The following is a 23,237-nucleotide window of genomic DNA, read 5'->3' as shown; positions in this document are numbered from 1 at the left end:
TATCATTGTGCTAGATGGCGCAACAATGATAGTTGAATGACTTGGATTGATAAGCATAGGTTTGATGAGATTTCTGGGTCGATCATAAACCATTATGTTGTTGTGTCAAGCATTTGACAGGAGAATGATCATAGAAGGTTTATCTCGATCCATATGTCATGAGTAAGTCGAATGACGCAGAGAGATTACAACATTAAAATAATGGTCGAACTAGGTTGGTGTACCAACTAATTGTTGGTCGATGGACCAAGAAACTACTGTTATAGCTGGATCAACATGAAATATGACTCATATTTGAATCAATATTGCTTCGCAGAGCAATTGATAATTGGATCAATAAAATATTGATTGAAACATTAATAAAATATTGGTAGCTGGACCGAATATTAATTATTAATTAAAATATTGATTGTTGGATCAACATAAACTATTGGTGTTTGAACCTGTTCAGAATTATGCTTTGCGAAGAATTTAGGTCCAAAACCTTAATTTTGATAGATGGATGATATGCCAATGACTGAATGAGGATCAACCATGGATGAGAGGGGACTGGCCATGGTGGTGATGGATCAACATAAACCTTTGTGGCGCCAATGACTGGCCATGGTGGTGATGGACTGGCCATGATATACCAATGACTGAATGAGGATCAACCATGGATGAGAGGGGACTGGCCATGGTGGTGATGGATCAATATAAACCTTTGTGGCTCCCAGATGCTCGATTGAGCATTCACCAAAGGCAGTTACAGAGCATTTGGCGAATGGATGATTACTTGATGTTTAATCATAATTATAATAGTGCTATGTGGAGCATTAGGTAGTAAAACCTAATTATGGAAGAGGGACGACCAACCAATGGTATAGAAACCGGTTGTTGGTGGTCGTCGTTGGAGAGAGTTTGAACCAATTATGAACTCCAAAAGATTAATTAGGTCCTTAATCAATGATGGATGTGGGACCGTATTTTGGAAGCCAAGGAAACCGACCATGGTGGCATGCTTTGATAGGGTGTAGAATACATCCTATTTATTATCTATTGTTTATGCTTTCTCTGCTATTTTTCTTGTAAATTATGTATTTTACGCGTGTTTTGAGTTTTATAGGTACTTTGGAGTCACGCGGAAGAAAAGAAGAAGAAATAATCCAAATTGAGCGACAAGGGCAAACTAGTCATTTCAGAGGCGAACACAATTCAGAGCCAGTAAAATTGAGCTGACTCGGATAACTCCCTTCCTTGACGCATCTGACTAACAGAAGACCGTTAGATTGACAGTTAAATATAACGGTACCGGACAGAATATTCTGTCAGCGGCGATGAAGATTCCAGCGACCGGCAGAGAGCTTTCCGGTGGTACCAGTGAAGTTCCGGCGACTCAATTAATGAAGAATTTTCTAGACCCATCTAGACTCACGGGTTTGAAGAATTGGGCTTGGATTTGGAAAGAGAAGATGGAAGATTTGAGAAAGACTTGGATTTGGAAGTTGATCTACAAAGGGAAAGTGGTGTTATTATGGAATGAGGATTCTATTCCTAAGAGGATTGCTAGGAAATTGAAGCCTATAAATAGAGAAGTTCTCTACACACCTCTACACACACAACACTTGTGTTTTTGCTTGCTTTCAAAATTCTTCTTTTAATTATTTGTGTGAACTTTAAAAATTTTCCTTTTAATTATTTGTGTGAATTTCAAAAACATGAGTAGCTAATTTTCTTATTTATTGAGGATGAATTCCTAGTTCTTAACTCATGATTTGAGTTTTTGTTTTAAATCTACTTTGAAGTTTTTCACATGATTATCGTTTGTTTTTACTAATAGGAATGTTTATACATTCATGGTTGATTGATAGGTCGTTTAGGATGCATACTAAATTAATTTGTTAATTTATCTAAAGCTACTGAAAGTTAGGGGATGAGTAATCGTTTCTTGACTCTTTACACAAGTGGCAAACACGAGACCTTGCGGAGGGATTCCGTGGAGCAATTGTGTGTGAAAACAACATTAGCAAGTAGACCTTGAGCTAAGAGTCTAACTACTAATATCAACTTAATAAATTCATAAATCTTAATGCATTTAACTAAATTACATCTTGAGTGGGCTACTACTAGGTGGTTTGGTGAATAGAATTCGGTAGTCGAGAACTTCCGTATCCGGTGATACTAGGGATTTAGGGGTTTAGCACTGAGCTAGCTGCTTTACCTACGGTTGGTGATAATTTGTGACTAATAAAAAGTGGAAAAGAACATAACTTGAATCATTGTTTTGCAACGAAGAAGGATTCCTTGATCTAATCTCTCTTATTGGTTTCAACATACACTTGTAATTGTTTTATTTACTTTCTTTTGTTTTTAAAATCTAAAACCAATCCCCCCTTTTTGTGACAACTAAAAAATTAAAACCTCTTGCTCCTCGTGGGAACGAACTTGACTACACTATATTACTTGTTAATTAGGTGGAAAAATATTAATTAATTTGTTGTGGTTACGACACGCATCAAATTTTGGAGTCGCTGCCCGGGAGCAGCGGACGATTTTAATTGTTCTTATTTTTCTTTTTCCTTTATTCTTGCTTTGTTGGATTCTATATGGTATCTAACTTAGTTTTTTGAGAATCTTATTTCAGGTACCAGTTTTCCATGTATGGTGGACAAGAGCAAGCATATTACAACAATCCATACGGTTTTCAACCTCAAAATTATGGCAACTTCCAACCATCCTTAGGATACACACTTTATGGATATTCTCATACATATCAACAACCTTATGACGGGTATGTAAGTGAATAATCACTAGGAGGGGAGGATAGTAATGCTTCTAAATATATGCGTGATCTCCTCGGTGTAAGGCAACCTAGTTTGAGGAAAATTGAGAGAAGGTTCTATCTATTGATCGATGAAGGCCTAGCATCGGATGAAGCAATTCTTGAAGCTAAAAGAGCTTTAAGAATGGAGCATGAAAAACATTATTATACAGGTCACGATGATGATTTTGAACCTTATGAAAATTATTGTAACAAGGATAAAGTTATTCCAACTCCGGATCATAATAACGATCCTTCACCTCTTCAAAAGGAGGAGATTGGGTGTGACTTACCTATTGTTATAAACGGTGTAACACCCTGATAGACGCATTTATGTGTCTATTTTGTTCTCAATATTCTGTATTGTTAGACTCGATTAAGTACTTATTGTGTTATTTTGTGTTGTTGTAGATGTTTTTAGAGAAATAAGCCTTTGCGGCGAAATGAGCTCGAAAAGTAGTGTTTTACACCCCAGGATAATGTACCGGAGGCACCTCATAAATGCACCGGAAGCGTCCCAGAAATGTACCGGAGGAACCCAGAAAAAATACTATTTCCACCCCAAAATTACTATTTCCACCCCAATTGCTAAAGGGATGCCCGTACAGGATTAGGGGGAGGACACTTTTCTTCTCATAATTCAAATTTTGGAAAAAGGCGGAAAAATATTTCTTCTCACTGGCAGTTGGGTCGATCGATTTTTGGAGGGGTTAAAGTTCGATTAAACCTCTGATTTTCAATGGGTATTTGTGATATGGATAGAGGAAGACATTTTGGGTGTTAGGATCGATCATAATTGGCTGGAATCATCGCAATCAAGAAATCAGGAAGCACGTTCAAGAAATGAATATCACACGATCACATCAAATTTAGACGTGACTCATGTGTTTGGAGAGTGTTGATTCAATTCTACAGCGTGTAAGATCATGTTTGGAGTGTTTATACATCATTTCAGCGCGTGGAGAGCTAATTAAAGGAAGAAAATATCCAAAAAATATTTTCTCTTTAAGCCGAGTAAAGAGATAATTATCTTGAGTTATAGCGTGATTAAATGAGGCTGAGGAGTATAAATAGATTTCTGGTATCACAGAGAATGGGTGTCGAGAGTTTGGGGTCGAGAGGAGGTCCAGAGAAGCAAAAATCAAGAGTTGATGAAACTCTGTTTCTGCTGCTGCTGATGATGAAGAACACCAAGAACACGAAGAACAGACTCGGAAGGACGGTAGTTTATCAACAGTTTCTAAGACGCACAGCCGTGGGCCGCAGTGCAGTCTAAACAGCAGCAACACTTGTTTTTTATCGTTCATTCTATGACGCTTTTTGTGCGTCGCAGATTACAGTTTTACACCATTTTCTCTTCTTCTCTTCATTGTAAACACCATTTGAGCAATAAATAAATATTTTGAGCGTGTTTTTATCATGATGAGCTAAAACCCAACACTGAGACGACGAAGGAGGGTGAATTTCATACACGGGTAAATTTATTTTATTCTTTTTTATGACTTTTGCATTGATCTAAAATTGAAATATGATTTCAATTAATTGGTTGTTATTTAATTTGATGATGTATGCTTAGCTTAGGTGTTTTGATACATCATGCTTAGGACTTACAATCGATGTTTTGAGAATCTATCTTGGCAAAATCAGAGTCTATGTTAATTTTATTGAGTTTTATTTGTCAAAGAATATATGAATGAACCCTGTGTAGTGAATTCGGCCAAATCCTTAGTCCCAGTACCTCTCGCCCATTGTTAATACTTTTGTATATATATTTTTTTTTATTAAATCTAAAAATTTCATTTCCTTCACAAGTCTGAAACGAATCCTATTTACTACAACCCCATCAAAAATCAGTAATCACACCCTCACAAGAATATCTTGAGATTTACACCGAAGAGGATTTTATGAGAGAGGACTGGCCCGATTCCGATGATGAAAATGTTGAAGAGATGATGCTCGAGAATGAAACCAAATTGAATGATATTGTGGAAGACCCAATTGAACTTGCCAAAGATTTTAATGATGCCAAGAATTTGGTTAAGGAAGAAAACGACAAAGAATGGTTGCAAGGTTTGATAGAGGACCATGATATACAAGATGTAAGTAATTCACTTGAATTTTTTAAGGATGAAGAGGATTCTGTAATACAAGAGATTGTGCAAGGTTTGTCTAACTTTTTGCATATTGATTCTTCTCCTTTACCTCTTATTGGTTTGAATGTATGTGCTTCAAAAGTATTTTTGGATGATTTTGTTTCTAGATATCCACCATTGGAAATACTTGATGCTAACACTATGCAGGTTTGCCAAGAGAAATACATGGAAGTTCCCAAATTCTATGTTCTTTATACACTTCCGAGTGTGGACAAGAATAAATGTGGGGGAAATTTCTACCGGGCGATAATTTCACTATTGTTTTCTTGTGCTAATATTTGTATGAAGCCAGTGTTTGCAAAACAGGTACTATGGATGGATCCCCAAATTTCCGACTGTTAGTATATGGGGAGTAAATCTTACAAGTGGCAAGTCAGGCCGTCGACTTTAAAACAAACGCTTAATGGGAGGCAACCCATAGGTTTTGTATTTCTTATCCTTTTACTTTTTATTTTCTTTTTGTTTTGTTTATTTATTTATTTTCTTGTTCCACATCATACTAGGATTTCCCACCTTGACTTTACTTGGACGATTCGATTACATTGAGGACAATGTAAGGTTTAAGAATGGGGGAGTGGTTAAGCATATTAAAAAAAAATTTGCATAAAACCTCCAACTTTTAGAGATTTTAGAGTCACTAGCATACTTCTGGGTATGTTTACATAGAGAATTCTGACCGACATAACTGAACTTGGAAGTGTTAGGGAACTACGTTCGGATTTCTTGCTTGTTAGAGTGTTAAATAATGGATTTAATCATGCCTGTGATGCAGATTAGGAGCAGGGAGACATGCATTATTAGAGTTTCTGATCAATCATTAGTGGAGACTACCCTATTTATATCATACGAGGCACCGACCAAAAATTCTTTATAAATAACTAAAGAGCTTTCTTTTGAGTGTGTGTCACTATAAATTAATTCTGGGTAGAATGGTGAGCTACCCAACCTCCCACCAATAAAAGCACTACTTTTTGATCTCTTGAGTGCTAATTTTGTCAATCATGAGGGTGACGTCTATAGATGAAAGCCTCCTTCTTGTAGTTCGATTTGCAGTTAGCACAATTCTCTCTCTCGACAACAACGGGTCCATAGAAATACCATCATCATCAACAAGGGAGCGACATCAAAATCTACAAGGAAAGTTGAAAAAGTTCAAGGTTTACAAGCAACAGAACAAAAAAAGAGTAAATTTCATATCCAAGTAAAGCAACATAAAATGAGCGGATTTTTATATATACATGTTGAAGACTTACATAGCAATGAGCATAATTTTATATCCAAGTTGAACACTTATTTACAAGAGCAAAGAAAAGCAATAGGTGAGAATTATTGAAGTTTATGACTTCGAGACGATACAAGTTGTGAAGAATTAAGCGGTAAAGTATTTTTTCCCACGGCCATGGTTTGTTTTTATTTTCACCTTGTTTTGTATTTTATTTCTCTTGTCTCTAAAAAAAAGTAAAATGAAAAAAAAAAATGAGACAAGAGAAAAATTTATCATTGTTTTTAATATTCATTTAATAAGCCGTGGGGAAGGAAAAATCTATAAGGAAGTTTCAAGCGACAAGGATTTAAGGTAAAGAGTTACAAATTGTCAAGGAATTACGAAGTTCGAGCATTTATCATCAATAGTTGAAGCCGAAGCCGAAGACCAAGAAAATAAAGACGAGGAGCTGAAGACGTTTCTATTGGATGCTGTGAGAGTGGTGTTATCATCATTGGGGATCGGATGTGAAGGTGAGTAAGTAATCTCATCCTCGATAATAGTGGTTGATTTCCTTTCTTGGAGATCGTCAGAAAAATAGTTTTTCAAGATGTTAAAAGATGTGGGTTTTTAAAATATTTCGGAAGTTTCCTTCCCACCATTCAACGTGTTGCAGGAATTCTCTCTTCATTCCTACCTGCACAAATGTGAGAACCATAAAAGTACGTCTTTTGAGTGCAATTTCATAAAACCCTTTTTGGTGAGGCAGAAGTCGAGGCGAAATGCTTATTGATCGCTTCTCAAACACGCGTTCTCTCATTATGGTGTGGTTATTTCTCACTCAACATTTGAGAATAATAATATGTTCTTTAGTATTTCTAACTTCTTATTACTAGCATGCAGAAACTCTATGTCCTCATAACTCTTTGGATGCTTGGGACGCTGGAACGCTTTGAAGCTGTAAGTTTTAGTTTGATTTGCTCGAGGACTAGCAAATTCTAAGTGTGAGGGAATTTGATAGGGTGTAGAATACATCCTATTTATTATCTATTGTTTATGCTTTCTCTGCTATTTTTCTTGTAAATTATGTATTTTACGCGTATTTTGAGTTTATAGGTACTTTGGAGTCATGTGGAAGAAAAGAAGAAGAAATCATCCAAATTGAGCGACAAGGGAAAACTAGTCATTTCAGAGGTGAACAAAATTCATAGCCAGTAATATTGAGCTGACTCGGCTAACTCCCTTCCTTGACCCAGCTGACTAACAAAAGACCGTTAGATTGACAGTTAAAAATAACGGTACCGGACGGAACATTCTGTCAGCGGCGATGAAGATTCCAGCGACCGGCAGGGAGCTTTCCTGTGCCGTATTCCGGTGGTACCAGTGAAGTTCCGGCGAATCAATTGATGAAGAATTTTCTAGACTCATCTAGACTCATGGGTTTGAAGAATTGGGCTTGGATTTGGAAAGAGAAGATGGAAGATTTGAGAAAGACTTGGATTTGGAAGTTGAGCTACAAAGGGAAAGTGGTTTTATTATGGAATGAGGATTCTATTCCTAAGAGGATTGCTAGGAAATTGAAGCCTATAAATAGAGAAGTTCTCTACACAACTTTTAGACACACCTCTACACACACAACACTTGTGTTTTTGCTTACTTTCAAAATTCTTCTTTTAATTATTTGTGTGAAATTTAAAAATTCTCCTTTTAATTATTTGTATGAATTTCAAAAACATGAATAGCTAATTTTCTTATTGATTGAGGATGAATTCCTAGTTCTTAACACATGATTTGAGTTTTTTTTTTAAATCTACTTTGAAGTTTTTCACATGATTATCGTTTGTTTTTACTAATAGGAATGTTTATACATTCATGGTTGATTGATAGGTCGTTTAGGATGCATACTAAATTGATTTGTTAATCGATCTAAGGCTAGTGAAAGTTAGGGGATAAGTAATCGTTTCTTGACTCTTTACACAAGTGGCAAACACAAGACCTTGCGGATGGATTCCGTGGAGCAATTGTGTGTGGAAACAACGTTAGCAAGTAGACCTTGAGCTAAGAGTCTAACTACTAATATCAACCTAATAAATTCATAAATCTTAATGTGTTTAACTAAATTACATCTTGAGTGAGCTACTACTAGGTGGGTTGGTGAATAGAATCCGGTAGTCGAGAACTTTCGTATCCGGTGATACTAGGGATTTAGGGGTTTAACACTAAGTTAGCTGATTTACCTATGGTTGGTGATAATCCGTGACTAATAAAAAGTGGAAAAGAACATAACTTGAATGATTGTTTTGCAACGAATAAGGATTCCTTGATATAATCTCTCTTATTGGTTTCAACATATACTTTTAATTGATTTATTTACTTTCTTTTGTTTTAAAAATCTAAAACCAATCCCCTCTTTTTGTGACAACTAAACAACTAAAACCTTTTGCTCCTCGTGGGAACGAACTTGACTACACTATATTACTTGTTAATTAGGTGGAAAAATATTAATTAATTTTTTGTGGTTACGACACGCATCATGCTCGTGTTGCCATGTCTCCCGCGACCATTCCTGAGAATTTTGGTATTTCATGATGGTCCGTCGAGCGTTATTTGGTCCTTTATGAATAATGTGAGTTTGATCGAAACTCTTAATTTTGCTTGAAAGACCAAAAGTTAACGATATTTAAATAATACTATTATAATATTTATTATGGTGGAAAGTCGTATTGGTTGCAGGAACGCTTGCTTTGCAAACCATATGGTCCATGAAGTAAGATTTGCCAAGATAAGGAAATCATGAGTTTTGATCAAAATAAGAAGTTCTTGAAAGAGGTAACCCTAAAATAATAATAATATTCTAATATAAAATAAAAGGGAAAAGAGGTGGGGACAAATCAAAACCGGCATTGTGGCCGACCGGCAAATAATATTTGATTTGAGTTTAATAGATGTGATTGTCGATAGGTTGTACGATCCATTAATATGAAAAACATAGGTGACCGCATCTTTCCAACAACAAAATGACAAGTAACTTGTTATAACTCGATTGGCCAGGGTTCTCGTACTTTTGTTCACTAGTTAAAGCCATTAAACTATTTTAAGCACGGGAAAGAAATAAGAATCCAAGATCTAATGCGCGTCAACATAACAATTTTTTTATCAACAAAGCATATCGTCACTTATTTATTTTTGATTTGGTGGAATGTTTTGTGTCACCACGGTAAATTTTTCACGATATAATGAAATATTTTGATTCACGAAATAGATATGTAAAGGTTAAAATAAGAGATTAAGATCACAATACATAAATATTTTGAAATATATTGCAAATTCTCGTCACATAATAATTTTTGTTATCTTGAGTAGATTTTAAGTGTTAAGATAAGGTTCCGCAAATCCAACAAATTTTGTATCACATCTTGGATCGTGAAACATGCAGTTTTTAAAACATCTAACAAATTTGGGTCACATGATGGATTTTTGTACTCTAAAAAATTTGAATCACACATGAACATACTTTGAGTCCCGATGCATATTTGAAGTCACCACCGAAGTCGGATCATGAGGTAGATTTTAGTAACCAAGGAAAATTACCCCGAGACGGTTTTGATGCTCATTTGACTTGAATTCTCATATTTTGAAGTGATTATCGAGCTACGACTATGAGAGCCACTCTACCAATATTATTCACTCTCTCTCCCCACTATTTTCCCAACTCCTAACACCCCATCCACTATTTTCTTGTAATGAGAATACAATTAGTGGGTAACAACTTATATAATCTACCATTGGGTAGTTTTTTTAAGAAAAAAGCCTAGTGAGGCATTTGATATAGTTCTCAAGTTCGTTATTACTGTTGTAGTCATGGACAATCTAACTTTTTCATGTATATAGTCAGCATACTCTTCTGCAAATCTAGTCGTTCTGACTCGCAACAGATGCATATCTACCCACTTCAAACTTCACTATTCATTTGCTTTCCCTTTATACATATCCTCATCCCGAGTCAGTGGTAAATATCTCTTTTTAAGGAAAAGATGATTATGAGATTTGATCATGTATTTCGTCACTCATTCTTCACCAACATAGTCATGTATCGACTATTGAGATTGGTCTACATGGCAAGGAAAATTCTGCCGCTACAATTGTATTTAATGTTTCTTGCCTTTTCACAAGCTGGACATTGACACAATATAAAAACTTCTTGTATATAAAAAACAAGATTTACAAATGAAACAAAACATTGTAAAACAAAATGTCAATGTCAAGTTAATACTTGATATATAATGTGTTCCACCAAGATCATCTTTCTAGCATTCTTTTGGAGAACGTGTCATTTAGTAACTCATTTTTTTTTTAAATCTTATCACCGCACATGACCCTGGTTCACATTTCAACATCTCTAGTAAATGCTAAATTGAGATACATAAAAACAAAGTTATTTATAAGTTGTTCCAAATGAAAACACAGTTAGTGCCAAATAACTCATATAATCTACTTCTAAGTAGTTTTTTCTAGAAAAAAAAAATCAGCGAGGAACTCAATGTAGTTCTTAGCAAGTTCATTAATATTGATGTGGTCATGAGAGAATTTAGATTTTCCACGTGTATAATCAACTTGGTCTTTTATGGATCTGGTCGTTATAACTCGCAACAAATGTGTATCCACCCACTTTAAACTTTGTTATTTATTTCCTCTTCCATTACACATGCCCTCATCTTGGGAAACCAGTAGATATCTCTTTTAAAGGTAAATGTGATTCTAAGATTTTATCATGTATTTCGTCACCCAATCTTCACCAACATAGCATGCCTTAAGATTGCTCCACACGGCAAGTGGATTCCCCCCCCCCCCCAACAAATTTTGTATCACATCTTGGATCGTGAAACATGCAGTTGTTGAAACATCTAACAAATTTGGGTCACATGATGGATTTTTGTACTCTAAAAAATTTGAATCACACATGAACATACTTTGAGTCCCGATGCATATTTGAAGTCACCACCGAAGTCGGATCATGAGGTAGATTTTAGTAACCAAGGAAAATTACCTCGAGACGGTTTTGACGCTCATTTGACTTGAATTCTCATATTTTTAAGTGATTATCGAGCTACGACTATGATAGTCACTCTCCCAATCTTACTCACTCTCTCTCCCCACTATTTTCCGAACTCCTAACACCCCATCCACTATTTTCTTTTAATGAGAATACAATTAGTGGATAACAACTTATATAATCTACCATTGGGTAGTTCTTTTAAGAAAAAAGCCTAGTGAGGCATTTGATATAGTTCTCAAGTTCGTTATTACTGTTGTAGTCATGTACAATCTAACTTTTTCATGTATATAGTCAGCATACTCTTCTGCAAATCTGGTCGTTCTGACTCGCAGCAGATGCATATCTACCCACTTCAAACTTCACTATTCATTTGCTTTCCCTTTATACAGATCCTCATCCCGAGTCAGTGGTAAATATCTCTTTTTAAGGAAAAGATGATTATGAGATTTGTCATGTATTTCGTCACTCATTCTTCACCAACATAGTCATGTATTGACTATTGAGATTGGTCTACATGGCAAGGAAAATTTTGCCGCTACAATTGTATTTAATGTTTCTTGCCTTTTCACAAGCTGGACATTGACACAATATAAAAACTTCTTGTATATAAAAAACAAGATTACAAATGAAACAAAACAATTTAAAACAAAATGTCAATGTCAAGTTAATACTTGATATATAATGTGTTCCACCAAGATGATCTTTCTAGCATTCTTTTGGAGAACGTGTCATTTAGAAACTCAATTTTTTTTAAATCTTATCACCGCACATGACCCTGGTTCACATTTCAACATCTCTAGTAAATGCTAAATTGAGATACATAAAAACAAAGTTATTTATAAGTTGTTCCAAATAAAAACACAGTTAGTGCCAAATAACTCATATAATCTACTTCTAAGTAGTTTTTCTAGAAAAAAAATTCAGCGAGGAACTCAATGTGGTTCTTAGCAAGTTCATTAATATTGTTGTGGTCATGAGAGAATTTAGATTTTCCACGTGTATAATCAATTTGATCTTTTATGGATCTGGTCATTCTAACTCGCAACAAATGTGTATCCACCCACTTTCAACTTTGCTATTTATTTCCTCTTCCTTTACACATGCCCTCATCTTGGGAAACTAGTAGATATCTCTTTTTAAGGTAAATGTGATTCTAAGATTTGATCATGCATATCGTCACCCAATCTTCACCAACATAGCATGCCTTAAGATTGCTCCACACGGCAAGTAGATCCCCCCAACCCCTCCCCCCCACCCCCCACCCATAATTGTATTTAATGTTTTCTTAACTTGGAATTGCGTTTTCACAAACTGGACAATGACACACAATATGAAACTTTCTTGTATAGGAAATAAGAAAATAAATGAAAATCGACATTGTGAAACATAATGTCTGTATCAAATTAATACTTGATAGTGTGTTCCACCAAGATCATCATTTTAGCATTATCTTAGGAAACATGCGATTTTAGTTGCTCCAAAAACTTAAATCTTGTTGTTACAGTTGACCTTGGTTCATATTTTAACATATCCAGTAGATGCTAACTTGGGATACGGAAGAACGAGGTTATTTATAGATTTTTGAATGAGCTGTTAGAATGAAATCAACGACTAAAAACTAACCGTCATCTCAAAAAATTATATATATTTTTTTTCCTTTGAAAATTTTTAAACTTGGTGTTTGTCAGTAGGTTCAACCATACAAAGCAGCATAAATGAAATGTAACATTCAAATCTAACATTGTTTGAAACCACGTTTCAGTGAGGCGGGTCAAAAACTTACGCTTAGTTATGATTGTACAATATGGTGATGTATGCTGAGTTACCAGGTGCATATTGAAACTACCTTTGATCAAATTTGGCATAACTATTGATAACCTGTTTGGATACATATGCATAAATTACTTTTCGGCTGGGTAAAAAATTAGAATGACTTCTAAGAACAAAAAAAGTAATTTTTTTTTTTGTGAAACAAAATAATTTTGCGAAAAGCACTTCTCCTTAAAATATGTCAAGTGCTATTGTGCCTAAATCTGGGATCAACAGGTTTAGCCAGAATCATGCATAATTTTTGGTGGGGTCACTCAACTGAAGCAAGGAAGACTCATTTTATAAAGTGGTAAAAAATGGAGAACAACAAAGCCGCTGGTGGTCTCGGCATCAGATCCTTCCACGAGCTAAATAAGGCTTTAATTTGTAAGAACATTTGGAGATTCTTAAGTGAACCAGATTGCCTTTTGAGTATGATCATGAGAGCCAAATATCTAAAATACTCATCTTTTTGGGATTGTAAGAGAAAAACTAGAGGTTCTTCAACCTAGAATGCTATGCTAGATTGCAGAGAAGACATGAAGAAAGGATGGTGTTGGTTGGTTTGGGAAGGAACTAGAATTGAAGTATGGAAGGACCCATGGCTGCCTCAAACTCCGAATCACTTCATACAGGAAGAAGTCACTCCAAGATGTGAGATCAGATATGTCAGTGACTTAATGGAGAGGAACCCCAGAAGGTGGAACAAAGAGCTCATATAAGAGTTGTTCTCAACCCAAACTGTTTTGAAAAGACGAGGGTACCCAAATATACCTCAATCTAAAACTTTTCCACGTATAAGTTCTTTCTCCGAAAGTGATTGACTATGGACAGAGTCGAGACAATACAACTAATAAGTTCACACTTCATATGATCGTCTATGGATACGAGATCGAGACAATACACTTCTTGATAATAGGTTCAGACTTAACCAAGCACGATAGGATTTCTATCAAGTAAATAAGAATTAAATTTTGTGTATTTTACTACTAATTATAATAAAAACAATTATATTTCGGAAATAGAAAAGTAAAAGACACAACAAGATTTTGTTAACGAGGAAACCGCAAATGTAGAAAAACCCCGGGACCTTGTCCATAATTGGATACTCTCAGGATTAAGCCGCTATACAAAATCTAAACCAACTTCGTATAGTGGAGACCAAGCAACTAAACCTATAGTTCACCTAGTTCCGTCTGTATCCCTGCGCCTCCAACTTGCAATAAGTCGTGCACTTGGAACAATTCCTTTGGTTCGTATTCCAAATAGTAAAGGAACAACAAATTTGTTCGGTAACAACTCTTTTCAAACAACGTGATATGAGTTTGACAAAAGGCTCTTTTATTTATCCCAATAAACTCTTTTGTCATGTTCTTAGATATATCCAATAAAAACTACCGAAGTAATTGTCAAGACTTTGCAATCAATACTTCGAATCACAAAGAAACCTATTGATGCCGATCTACTCAACTAGTCAATCAAGGTTATCACAAAAATAAACCGATTATAGTTGGATCCCCATCCGATCAAGTTTTGTGCACACCAAAGATTATGAACCCAAATCAGAAACCTTCTTCGTATTCAAATCTACTTAGATCTTCAATAAACACCTGCACACAATCAACTTGAATCTCTTGTGATCAATCATATACAGAACGTAGTATGTTAACAATGGATTATCACAAGACGTCTTTAGATCTATATACAATTCTAAATATCCCTGTCGAAACTTCGATCTAGTTTGAGTGAATCTTATATCAGAAGAGAAGATTCTCAAGCATAAACAAAATAGGTGCAATCAAATTTCAACAACCGTTAGTCAGTCAAATCAATCGAAAACTAATAATAAACTGCAATTATCTAGTTTACCACCAACGGTACTTGTAGAGATTCCCAATCCCAAAGAAGTCTTTAAAACGAGCGCTCGTAAGAGATTTCGCCTAATTATGGTACTTTCCTCTCTGAATAGACGACTCCACCAGTAACAACATACTAGGTTGTTTTGCTGGCTCTGAGGATTAGTTTCCTCTAAATGCAAACTTCAATATTTATAGACCAAGGAATTTCCAAAACCGAATATTCTCAAAGATATGCAATAAGGGAAAAAACGGTTTTCATAATTCCTGGAAATGCTCCGTCCAAATATTGACCGAAAATCTCAGTAGAAAATCTCCAACTAGTAAATGCACATTACTAATTTATATTTTCTAAAGATATGCATTTTAATTGCTGAAAATTAAAAGCATATAAAACTAAAAACCTTAATTAAAAGATTCTCAATTTATTTCGATCCGGGATTCTCCTTTAGCTATTAAGGAATATCTTTGAACAATAAAAGATTAGAGTTACTGCACATGTTCAAATTATGTCGACATCTTTACTTGGTAAATTCTTTTTCATATTTACCATCTTGGAAAAGATTTGCCACACTTCCAAACAAGTTTAGAATTGGTTCATCTGACTTCCAAGAACTATGTGATTGATTATCCTATCAAATCACCAACCATGAGTTTAAACGGTTCTACCAAAACAAGTTTCGGTTCTACCTCCATGTGGGTACTATAATTAGTCACGCTAGTTACCATAACTTGGTTGACTAGGTACTAGGATCGGTTCCCACATATATATGGTATCTAACTTGTATTTGGTGCACATGTTCATAGGATCGGTTACCCAATAACTAAAAACTTGTTGCACCTCTTACAAGGATCGATTCCCCTTTTGTGATCGGTTGCACCTCTTACTAGGATCGGTTCCCCAATGTCTAGAGTAGGTCATACCAATTACAACAAATCGATCATACCATCTCAGGTGATTATTTAAGATCGGTTTCACTAATAAAAGTCATACCAATACAAAAGTTAGGTCTTGTGAATAGTTTTACCAAGATACATAAACAAGTTATGAACGGTTATACTAAACACACATATTGGTAACCAAAAGATTTTCAATGGATAACAATACCAATAAGCCTAGGGATTTCCCTTTCGATTCACAAAACAAGTTCATGAATTTACTTCCTTTTAAACGAATGAAAAAAATTGTTTCCTAGGACGAAATCTTCACCCATAACCATACATAATCACAATAGCATTCATACGATTATGTCGTTGTCTTATATACGAAGTTCAAATATAGACGTTATACTTCGTATTTTAATTCCTTAATACTATGTCTAACTAGAGTATAATCAGTCACAGCTTCGCAGTTATGTTTTGAATATGCACCACTTGAAAGATACGTTAGGAATGAAACAATTCAATTCAAATATTACTAACCTCAAGTGGAAGGATGATGTCGCCGTTGTAGCTCTTTACTTCTTCACATTCTTCAAGTCTTTATGTAATACTCGTAAGTCTCATATCCTAGTAACTTTCTAGCTAACCTATACGAAGTTGACTCTAGTAAATAATCAAGTGACTCTTTAAATGGGTTTTGATTCACTAAAATGTGACAACCAAACTTGATATACCAACGCTTAGTGGGTTCAATCGAGCTATGCTCTAACATGCTTGTCAAATTTAAGATATATACATCCCCGATGACATTGAGGAGACTAAGGACAAATTGGTATGGACAAAACATCCTAAAGGTGAACTATCTTCAAAGTCCATTCAAAAGATGTTTCAAGATGAGCGTGCTTCTACTTCTTACTCCCAAGAAGATGATATCCAATGAAAGAAATTATGGAGTATAAAAGATATCCCCCCCTCCCAAAAATCTTGTTGTTTGTCTGGAGTATAAAAGATATCCAATGAAAGAAATTTTGAAGCTACTTTCAATAAGGTCAAGCCAAATGTGAGTAGTATTGTTAGACATGCTAGTTACTGGTTTAATTTCTACAATCAACCAGCTGGAAAGGAGGAAGGTACTGATGACACAAGCTCTGTGATTGTGGCTACTCAACCTGGAGATTCAAATAGCAGTTGGTCCCCACCAAATGAACATGCTATAAAAATCAATGTGGATGGGGCTTATGTTGATGGTAACTCGGCCTGTGATGCAATTGCGAGAAATTACGACTACAAGTTTGAAGGATGCTGCACTGAGGCATTCATTTTCCATTTACCAGTAGAATTTGAAGCCAAAGCTTTTATTCTCGTTCTTCAATTGGGGATCAAGAAAGGTTTTGACCATATCGTTGTGGAAGGCGACGCGCTGATCATCGTTAACATCCTAAAGAATAACTCCATCAAAGTTCTTTGGAAAATCAGATCTCAGATCTTTCAAATCAGGGAGCTTATAAAGAAGATTCAAGAAGTCGATTTTTTTTTGTCAGAAAATCTGGTAATTATGTTCCTCATAACCTTGCCAGTTTTGCAAAAAGAAACCAGTTGCCTAACCGGTGGTTAAGTACTCCTCCTTTGTGTATTGCTCCTCTCCTTGCTGAGAGCATTTCTACTTAGTTGTTGTTTATTTTGTCGTTGTTTTTTCCGCCAAAAAAAAACAACAACATTTGTTTCACCATTTACAATACCATTTGATGCATATATGACATACTCCCTCCGTCCCACTATTAATTGACCTATTTACTTTTAGATTTTGTCCCATAATAATTGACCTATATCACTAAACAATGAGATATTTCTAAAATTATCCTTTTAATTGATTATAAGAAATATGTATAATTTGATATGCATGTTTGTATTCGTTACGTAGGTGTTTTAAAATGCTTTTAAATGGTATGAAATTTGCGAACATACGTGGTATAATTTGAGAGATAATTCATTTTAAAATTTCACTAGTTATTATCCATAAGGGTATAACTGTAAAAAAACGCGTAAAATTATTTTTTTTCCCTAATTAACTTAAAAATTGTGCAAATTTGAACTAGTGGGACGGACGGAGTGTTTGGTAGTTATTATTTGTGGATGCCCCTAACAATACCAACGACGAATACTACCACGGTCAATTCACGAAACGTTGGAAGAACGAAGAAGGAAAAAGAGTAAGGAAATCTCTCAAATCTCTTTCGCTCGCTCGCTCTCGTCTCGCATTTTAGAAATCAGAAATTCAGAAGCAGAAGAAGAATTGTTCCTCTGTGCCAAATTTAGGTTTACATAAACACTCTCTCTCTCGGTCTTCCTTTTCTTGTTGAGGTATTTGGTTCAGAATAACTATTCTTTAGCTATTGACTTGTTTGATGTGAACTTTGAATTGAGTATTGTTATTTTCGGTACAAATGAACCTACAACCTATTCAATCAATTTCCTCACTAAAAAATACTTGGCCTTTTCGAATTTGCTCTTCAAAGATGGTTTATTTACCTTAAGATGCTTCTTGTTGAGTTCAATTCCTTCTTGGATTATGTCTAGAATATTATAATTGCTTGCAGATATAATTATCTTTGATATGAGTTTTACTCCTACTAAAGAAGTTTAAACGGAATTTACAGGGTTAACTACCTTCAGTTACAGACTATTCTACTCCGTTGGATAAAAAGAAGCACCTTAAGTGTTTCTGAAAGAAAAGAAAGCACCTATATATGGAATTGGTCGATTATTCCATTGAAGAAGGATTGGAAGAAGAAGATGAACAATCTGTTTGTAGTTCCATAGCGCGTGGTGGGCCTATTTACGTTCCTGATCTTACTAGTCCCCTCATCAGATTAGGTCATTTTGAGGATTTGGTTCTTGAAGAACTGCAGGTTTGTTGATATTACTAATACTGTCTCAATTTTCTGTTTCTATATTTATTTATTTTTGCCGCTGAACTCACTTTTATTCCCGCTAATTAATTGATTATAAGAATACACTGAGCCGATTAACTCGCTAAATTCATCGATTATAAGATTACCCTGACCCTTTAAAGTTTATAGTAAGGGTCTGCTTGGATCGTCTGAATGGAACCTTATGAAAAAGCTGTAATTTCCGATAGGTGAAGTTGGTTCCATTTTCTTTTCTGTAAGTGACATTGTTTATTTGGTTTGTCCCGCTGCAGAGTTTAAAGGCAGAATTATGTGTAGATTCATTCCATTTATGTGAGGAAGATCTATCGTAAGTCATCTATTAGAACTTGTTTTTTACGAGAATACTTACAATGCTATAGAGTTTGACTATAATTTTTAGAATATTATCCATACTAGTTTGTATTTTTCTTTGACATATGCTATGGGATTTCTCAGTGTTGATGAGCTCAAAATCTATACAGAGGAAGAACTGGTAGAAAAAGCTTTACAAGAAGCATTTCAGGTACTCATCCTTGTTAGTTCCGAAGAGTTCAAATATTTTGATCAGCATTTTTTACTTAACTATCTGTTGTTGCTTGCAGAACAATGATGAAAATGAACCACAAGTTTTAGAAGATCTCTCTAACAGAATGTGAGTAATAATGTGACCATGTTGTAGGCCTGTACCTTCATTGCTAACATATGCACCACATCCTGCATTCATAACCCTGTGTCTGAATTTGTGTCATATTTTAGGAGCAAAGATGACCTAGGAACCTCATGTTGTGCTATTGCTCATTCAGAAAGCTCAGAAAAGAGAATAAATACATCGCCATCTTATGAGTCACTAAACGGCTCTCTGGTTCAAGTCGGTGATCCTGATTCTTCTGGCATATTGGTTGAAAGCAACTCAAAGAAGAGCAGGAAAAGGGGGAGAAAATTTGACAGGGATTGCCGTGCTGCAGAACTGGAAGTATGTATGCATTTGCTTTACTAACATTTCATCCCCATTCTTTGACCTCGGTAATTAGCTCTAATTAAAACTACAAATGTTAAAAACTAGAGCTCTGTATTTTGATATTTGTCTCGACGAGTTCAACCCTTTGTAGATTAATAAGTCAGAAACATAGTGAGGAAGTAGATCGATTAAAGAGTAAAACGTTGGTCGTTTCCTTCTGTTGAATGAACTTAGCTATAATCTCATTCTGTTTCTGGATGTTTTATTTAGGTTAGATTGCTTGGCATTGCTCGAGGTTTTTCTCCACTTAGTATTTATTGATTTTGATAATCTATTCAAAGTTTTGCTGTTCTATACTCCTGTCAGAGTAGTTACACTGCAAAAGTGAAGCAGCTTGCAAACCTCAAGCAAAAGCAGGATGAGGATAAAGTGGCTGCTAGATTACATTCATTCAAGTATGTGACCCAGTGTATAACAATTCAACTAGCGATTATTCCCTTCTGTTTCTCATTGTCACTTTGATGAATTATATGTTATGCAGTGGGAGCTGCAATGCTGGTGATGGAGTAGTGCCTTCTTCAGAGAATATCGAGAGGATGAGAACACTTAGGTTCATCAATTCTTCAACGAAAGTACGGATCCATGTGTTTGGGATATAGCCCCAGTATCTTAAGGCATTTTTTTATTCCTAAATATTCCTGGTTTCTTCGTCTTCTCTATATCTTCCAGTGTGATATTTCTCTTATACTACGGAGCTTATATGTAATGTAGGTGAAGTTGGATTGAATGAATAATATCCTTGTCCTGATTATGTTTCATGTTTCCTTGTCATAAAACTTTGTAGATGAAATCATCAAATACTCGTGAACACGTGGCTGTATCTTTTCAGGAAGTGGTTCTTTGTGTTGAGATATATCACAGTATAAAAAAGACCATAAAGGTATTTCTGTTCTTCTCTTCAGTGGAAGCTTCTCACTCATCCATCTCTGTTGGCCCATTGATGTATTTAACTGTGTCACCTTTCCTACGCTACCACTTACATTATCTGAAATTGTTTTGTAGACCCAGGAGTTCTTGGTGTTAGGGAATCAAACTCTAGCAGAGCTGAGGGATCAAATTTTTTGCTCTACAGACCAGCTGATGGAAAAAGAAAAGCAGTCTGATCCTTCTGGATATTTTCTCATCGAAGTAAGTGCTGACTTTATCATACATTTCTTATCTGGTTAAATTGGTATCTACCAACATGATACTTGTTTCCTTTTTCTAGGACGTATTTTGCAATGATTTGAGAGATCCAGATGCCGTAGATTATAGCGAACCTATATTCGACTGGATTAGGAACTCTAAGAAAGAAGCACTTGAGAAATGGGACTGGATCCTATCTGGTCCTCTACAGTCGAAGGAAAAAGCGTTATTTGGAGATACGAAGACCTCTCACTTGCCTAACTTCAAAGCTGTCGATATGCATAAGGTCCGCTTCTGCGACCTGAGTTTTAGACTTGGAGCTGGGTATATATATTGCCACCAGGTACCTCTACCATCCAGCTTCTAAAATTTTGCCTTAAAATACATGTGTGTGCATAACCTAGACCCTTGGAGGGTGTTTGGATACTGCGTCGAGGGCACTTCTGCTTATCACAGAAGTAGAAGTGCTTCTCAGAAGCAAGAAGCAAACACTTTCCCAAAGCAGCTTCTCCACTTAATTAAGTCGAAAAGCCAAAAGTTAATTTGGGACCCATCACAGAATGACTTTTGAAGTTAAAACAGCTTTGCTTCTGATCTGTGAATCAAGTTTTTGGCTGTAAGCAACTTCAAGTTTCTTGCTTTTAGAAGTTGAAAACTTGAAAAGCAATTTCGTGAGTGGTTGCCTAACACGAATTTGCTTTTCGACTTAATTAAGGCAAAAGAGCGAAATGCGTGAACGGATACCTTAAAAAAGAATAACGATTGCTGAAGTTGTTTAGAAGCAGAACAGCAACTCTTGAGAGAAGTTTTCCCTGGTGTTGCTGTGTTTGTTTGAATGTGAACGGTTTGCATTTGGAGGTTTGCAGTAATAATTGTGTGTTTCTTCTCCAAACTTGGGTCCCGTTTAAAAGTGAATGCTTATGCTGTTTGTTGTTTCAATACAAATGTGCTTTAGGGAGATTGCAAGCACTTCATGGTATTAAGGGACATGAGGTTGATCCATCCAGAGGATGAGCAGAACCGGGCAGCTTACCCAGTGCTTATGTTCCAACTAAAAACCCGTTTTGAGAAGTGCTCTGTCTGCAGGATCTACCGTGCTACAAAGGTAACAGTGGAGGACAAGTGGGCCCCAGAAAATCCTAGTTATTTCTGTGATAACTGCTACCACCTTCTTCACTACAATGAGGATGGATCCTTGTTATACGAGGACTATGCTGTATATGATTATCACCACGACTAATCTATACTGCATTTTCAATTTAAACCTAGGGCATGAAAGTACTTATTTTATACTTGTAGAAATACCTTTTGGTCTTTAATTATCATGGTGGAGTTGCCGCTATCTGTGTAGCTTTTGGTGTTTTTAGATTAGAGCTGTACTTGGATCGGTCGGTTCCGGTTTCACCTAAAACCATCGACCAAACCGCTAGTACCTCGATTTTATAAATTAAAACCAACCCCGCCTGTATCTTCGTTAGTTGCTTCTGGAAACCCAAGACTCTATACGGTACCCCCACCCCGATTGGAGTCGGTCAGGTTTCGGGTTGATCTAGTCAGGTTCTAGCCAAGCGGTATTAAGTCTTCGAAGTTAAGATTAAAATCTAAAAAGATAAAAACAAGTTAAACAACTATGAGTTATTAAGTTTTCAAATTTAAGATTAAAATTTTAAAAAAAATGTACAAAAAAGTCCTAGTATTAGGACCCGATTCGCAAAAACATCCCATTGTTACAAACTTAACAAAATGATCATACTTCCGTTAGGAAAAGAGTTAAGTGGTGACTCACAGTTAAATATGTTAATGAAATTATCTAGGTGTCCTTATTTATCCCTCCATACACAATTTTAAGTTTTACCTTCATTATATAATTTTTTTGACGGGGTGCTATTTGTAGGTGGCGGTGTTGCCGCTTACATATCGTTACATCGTATTCAGGAACGTAAAACCACATTCAGGTTCGTTACACCGTATTCAGGATCGTTAAACTGCATTCACTCAAAGGATTCACCGCTTCTCCTCTAGAAAGGGTATTTTCGGGGAGGGTATATTCAGAAAAAATAACATCGTTTTGTTCAAAAAGTGTTAAATCGGGTGGAAAAAGACTATTTTGCAAAACAATAAACCAAGCATGATCATTTCGCAAACCAATTATAAAAAGTAAGACCATTTTGTAAATGGCCAAATCTAAAATTCAAAAATGGACACTAGGATTAATTTTCATCAATTAACTATCGGTTTATTACGGGTGGGTTCAGTCGGTTTTTATACCGAACCTGTAAAACCATCGATGTCAGGCTTTTAGCAAGCTGCTACAGGCGAGTTCGGTATAAAAACCCACGGTTTCACCGGGTACGTGCGGGATCGATTTGGATGGGTCGGCCCTTTTGCAACTCTACTTTAGTTG

General features: G+C 35.7%; 1 protein-coding gene across 3 annotated transcripts; it reads left to right on the top strand.

Moving 5' to 3' along the window:
- The first annotated feature begins 17,926 nt into the window (after window positions 1-17,926).
- Window positions 17,927-22,175, top strand: LOC113288268 (snRNA-activating protein complex subunit-like). 3 transcript variants are annotated; one of them, XM_026537247.1, is made up of 12 exons: window positions 17,927-18,076; window positions 18,418-18,669; window positions 18,963-19,018; window positions 19,147-19,213; window positions 19,293-19,342; window positions 19,447-19,663; window positions 20,015-20,103; window positions 20,190-20,280; window positions 20,493-20,588; window positions 20,711-20,836; window positions 20,916-21,176; window positions 21,789-22,175. In XM_026537247.1, the coding sequence occupies exons 2-12, from the start codon at window positions 18,508-18,510 to the stop codon at window positions 22,071-22,073; spliced, it is 1,500 nt and encodes a 499-aa protein (XP_026393032.1). In that variant the 5' UTR covers window positions 17,927-18,076; window positions 18,418-18,507; the 3' UTR covers window positions 22,074-22,175. The 3 variants fall into 3 exon arrangements, with proteins under 3 accessions (XP_026393032.1, XP_026393031.1, XP_026393033.1); XM_026537246.1 differs by having other exon boundaries at window positions 17,927-18,121; XM_026537248.1 differs by lacking the exon at window positions 21,789-22,175 and adding an exon at window positions 21,549-21,776 and having other exon boundaries at window positions 17,927-18,121.
- The last annotated feature ends 1,062 nt before the right edge of the window (window positions 22,176-23,237 follow it).

This window comes from Papaver somniferum, chromosome 6, assembly GCF_003573695.1.
Source record: "Papaver somniferum cultivar HN1 chromosome 6, ASM357369v1, whole genome shotgun sequence".
Lineage (NCBI taxonomy): Eukaryota > Viridiplantae > Streptophyta > Magnoliopsida > Ranunculales > Papaveraceae > Papaver > Papaver somniferum.
Note: the sequence above shows the minus strand (reverse complement) of the source record. Positions and strands in the feature narration are given on the sequence as shown.

Coding starts and splice junctions, on each gene's coding strand:
- LOC113288268 (XM_026537247.1), top strand. CDS start 18,508: ATGGAATTGGTCGATTATTCCATTGAAGAAGGATTGGAAGAAGAAGAT. Junction 20,589..20,710: donor GTATAAAAAAGACCATAAAG/GTATTTCTGTTC, acceptor ATTGTTTTGTAG/ACCCAGGAGTTCTTGGTGTT. Junction 20,837..20,915: donor CTGGATATTTTCTCATCGAA/GTAAGTGCTGAC, acceptor TCCTTTTTCTAG/GACGTATTTTGCAATGATTT.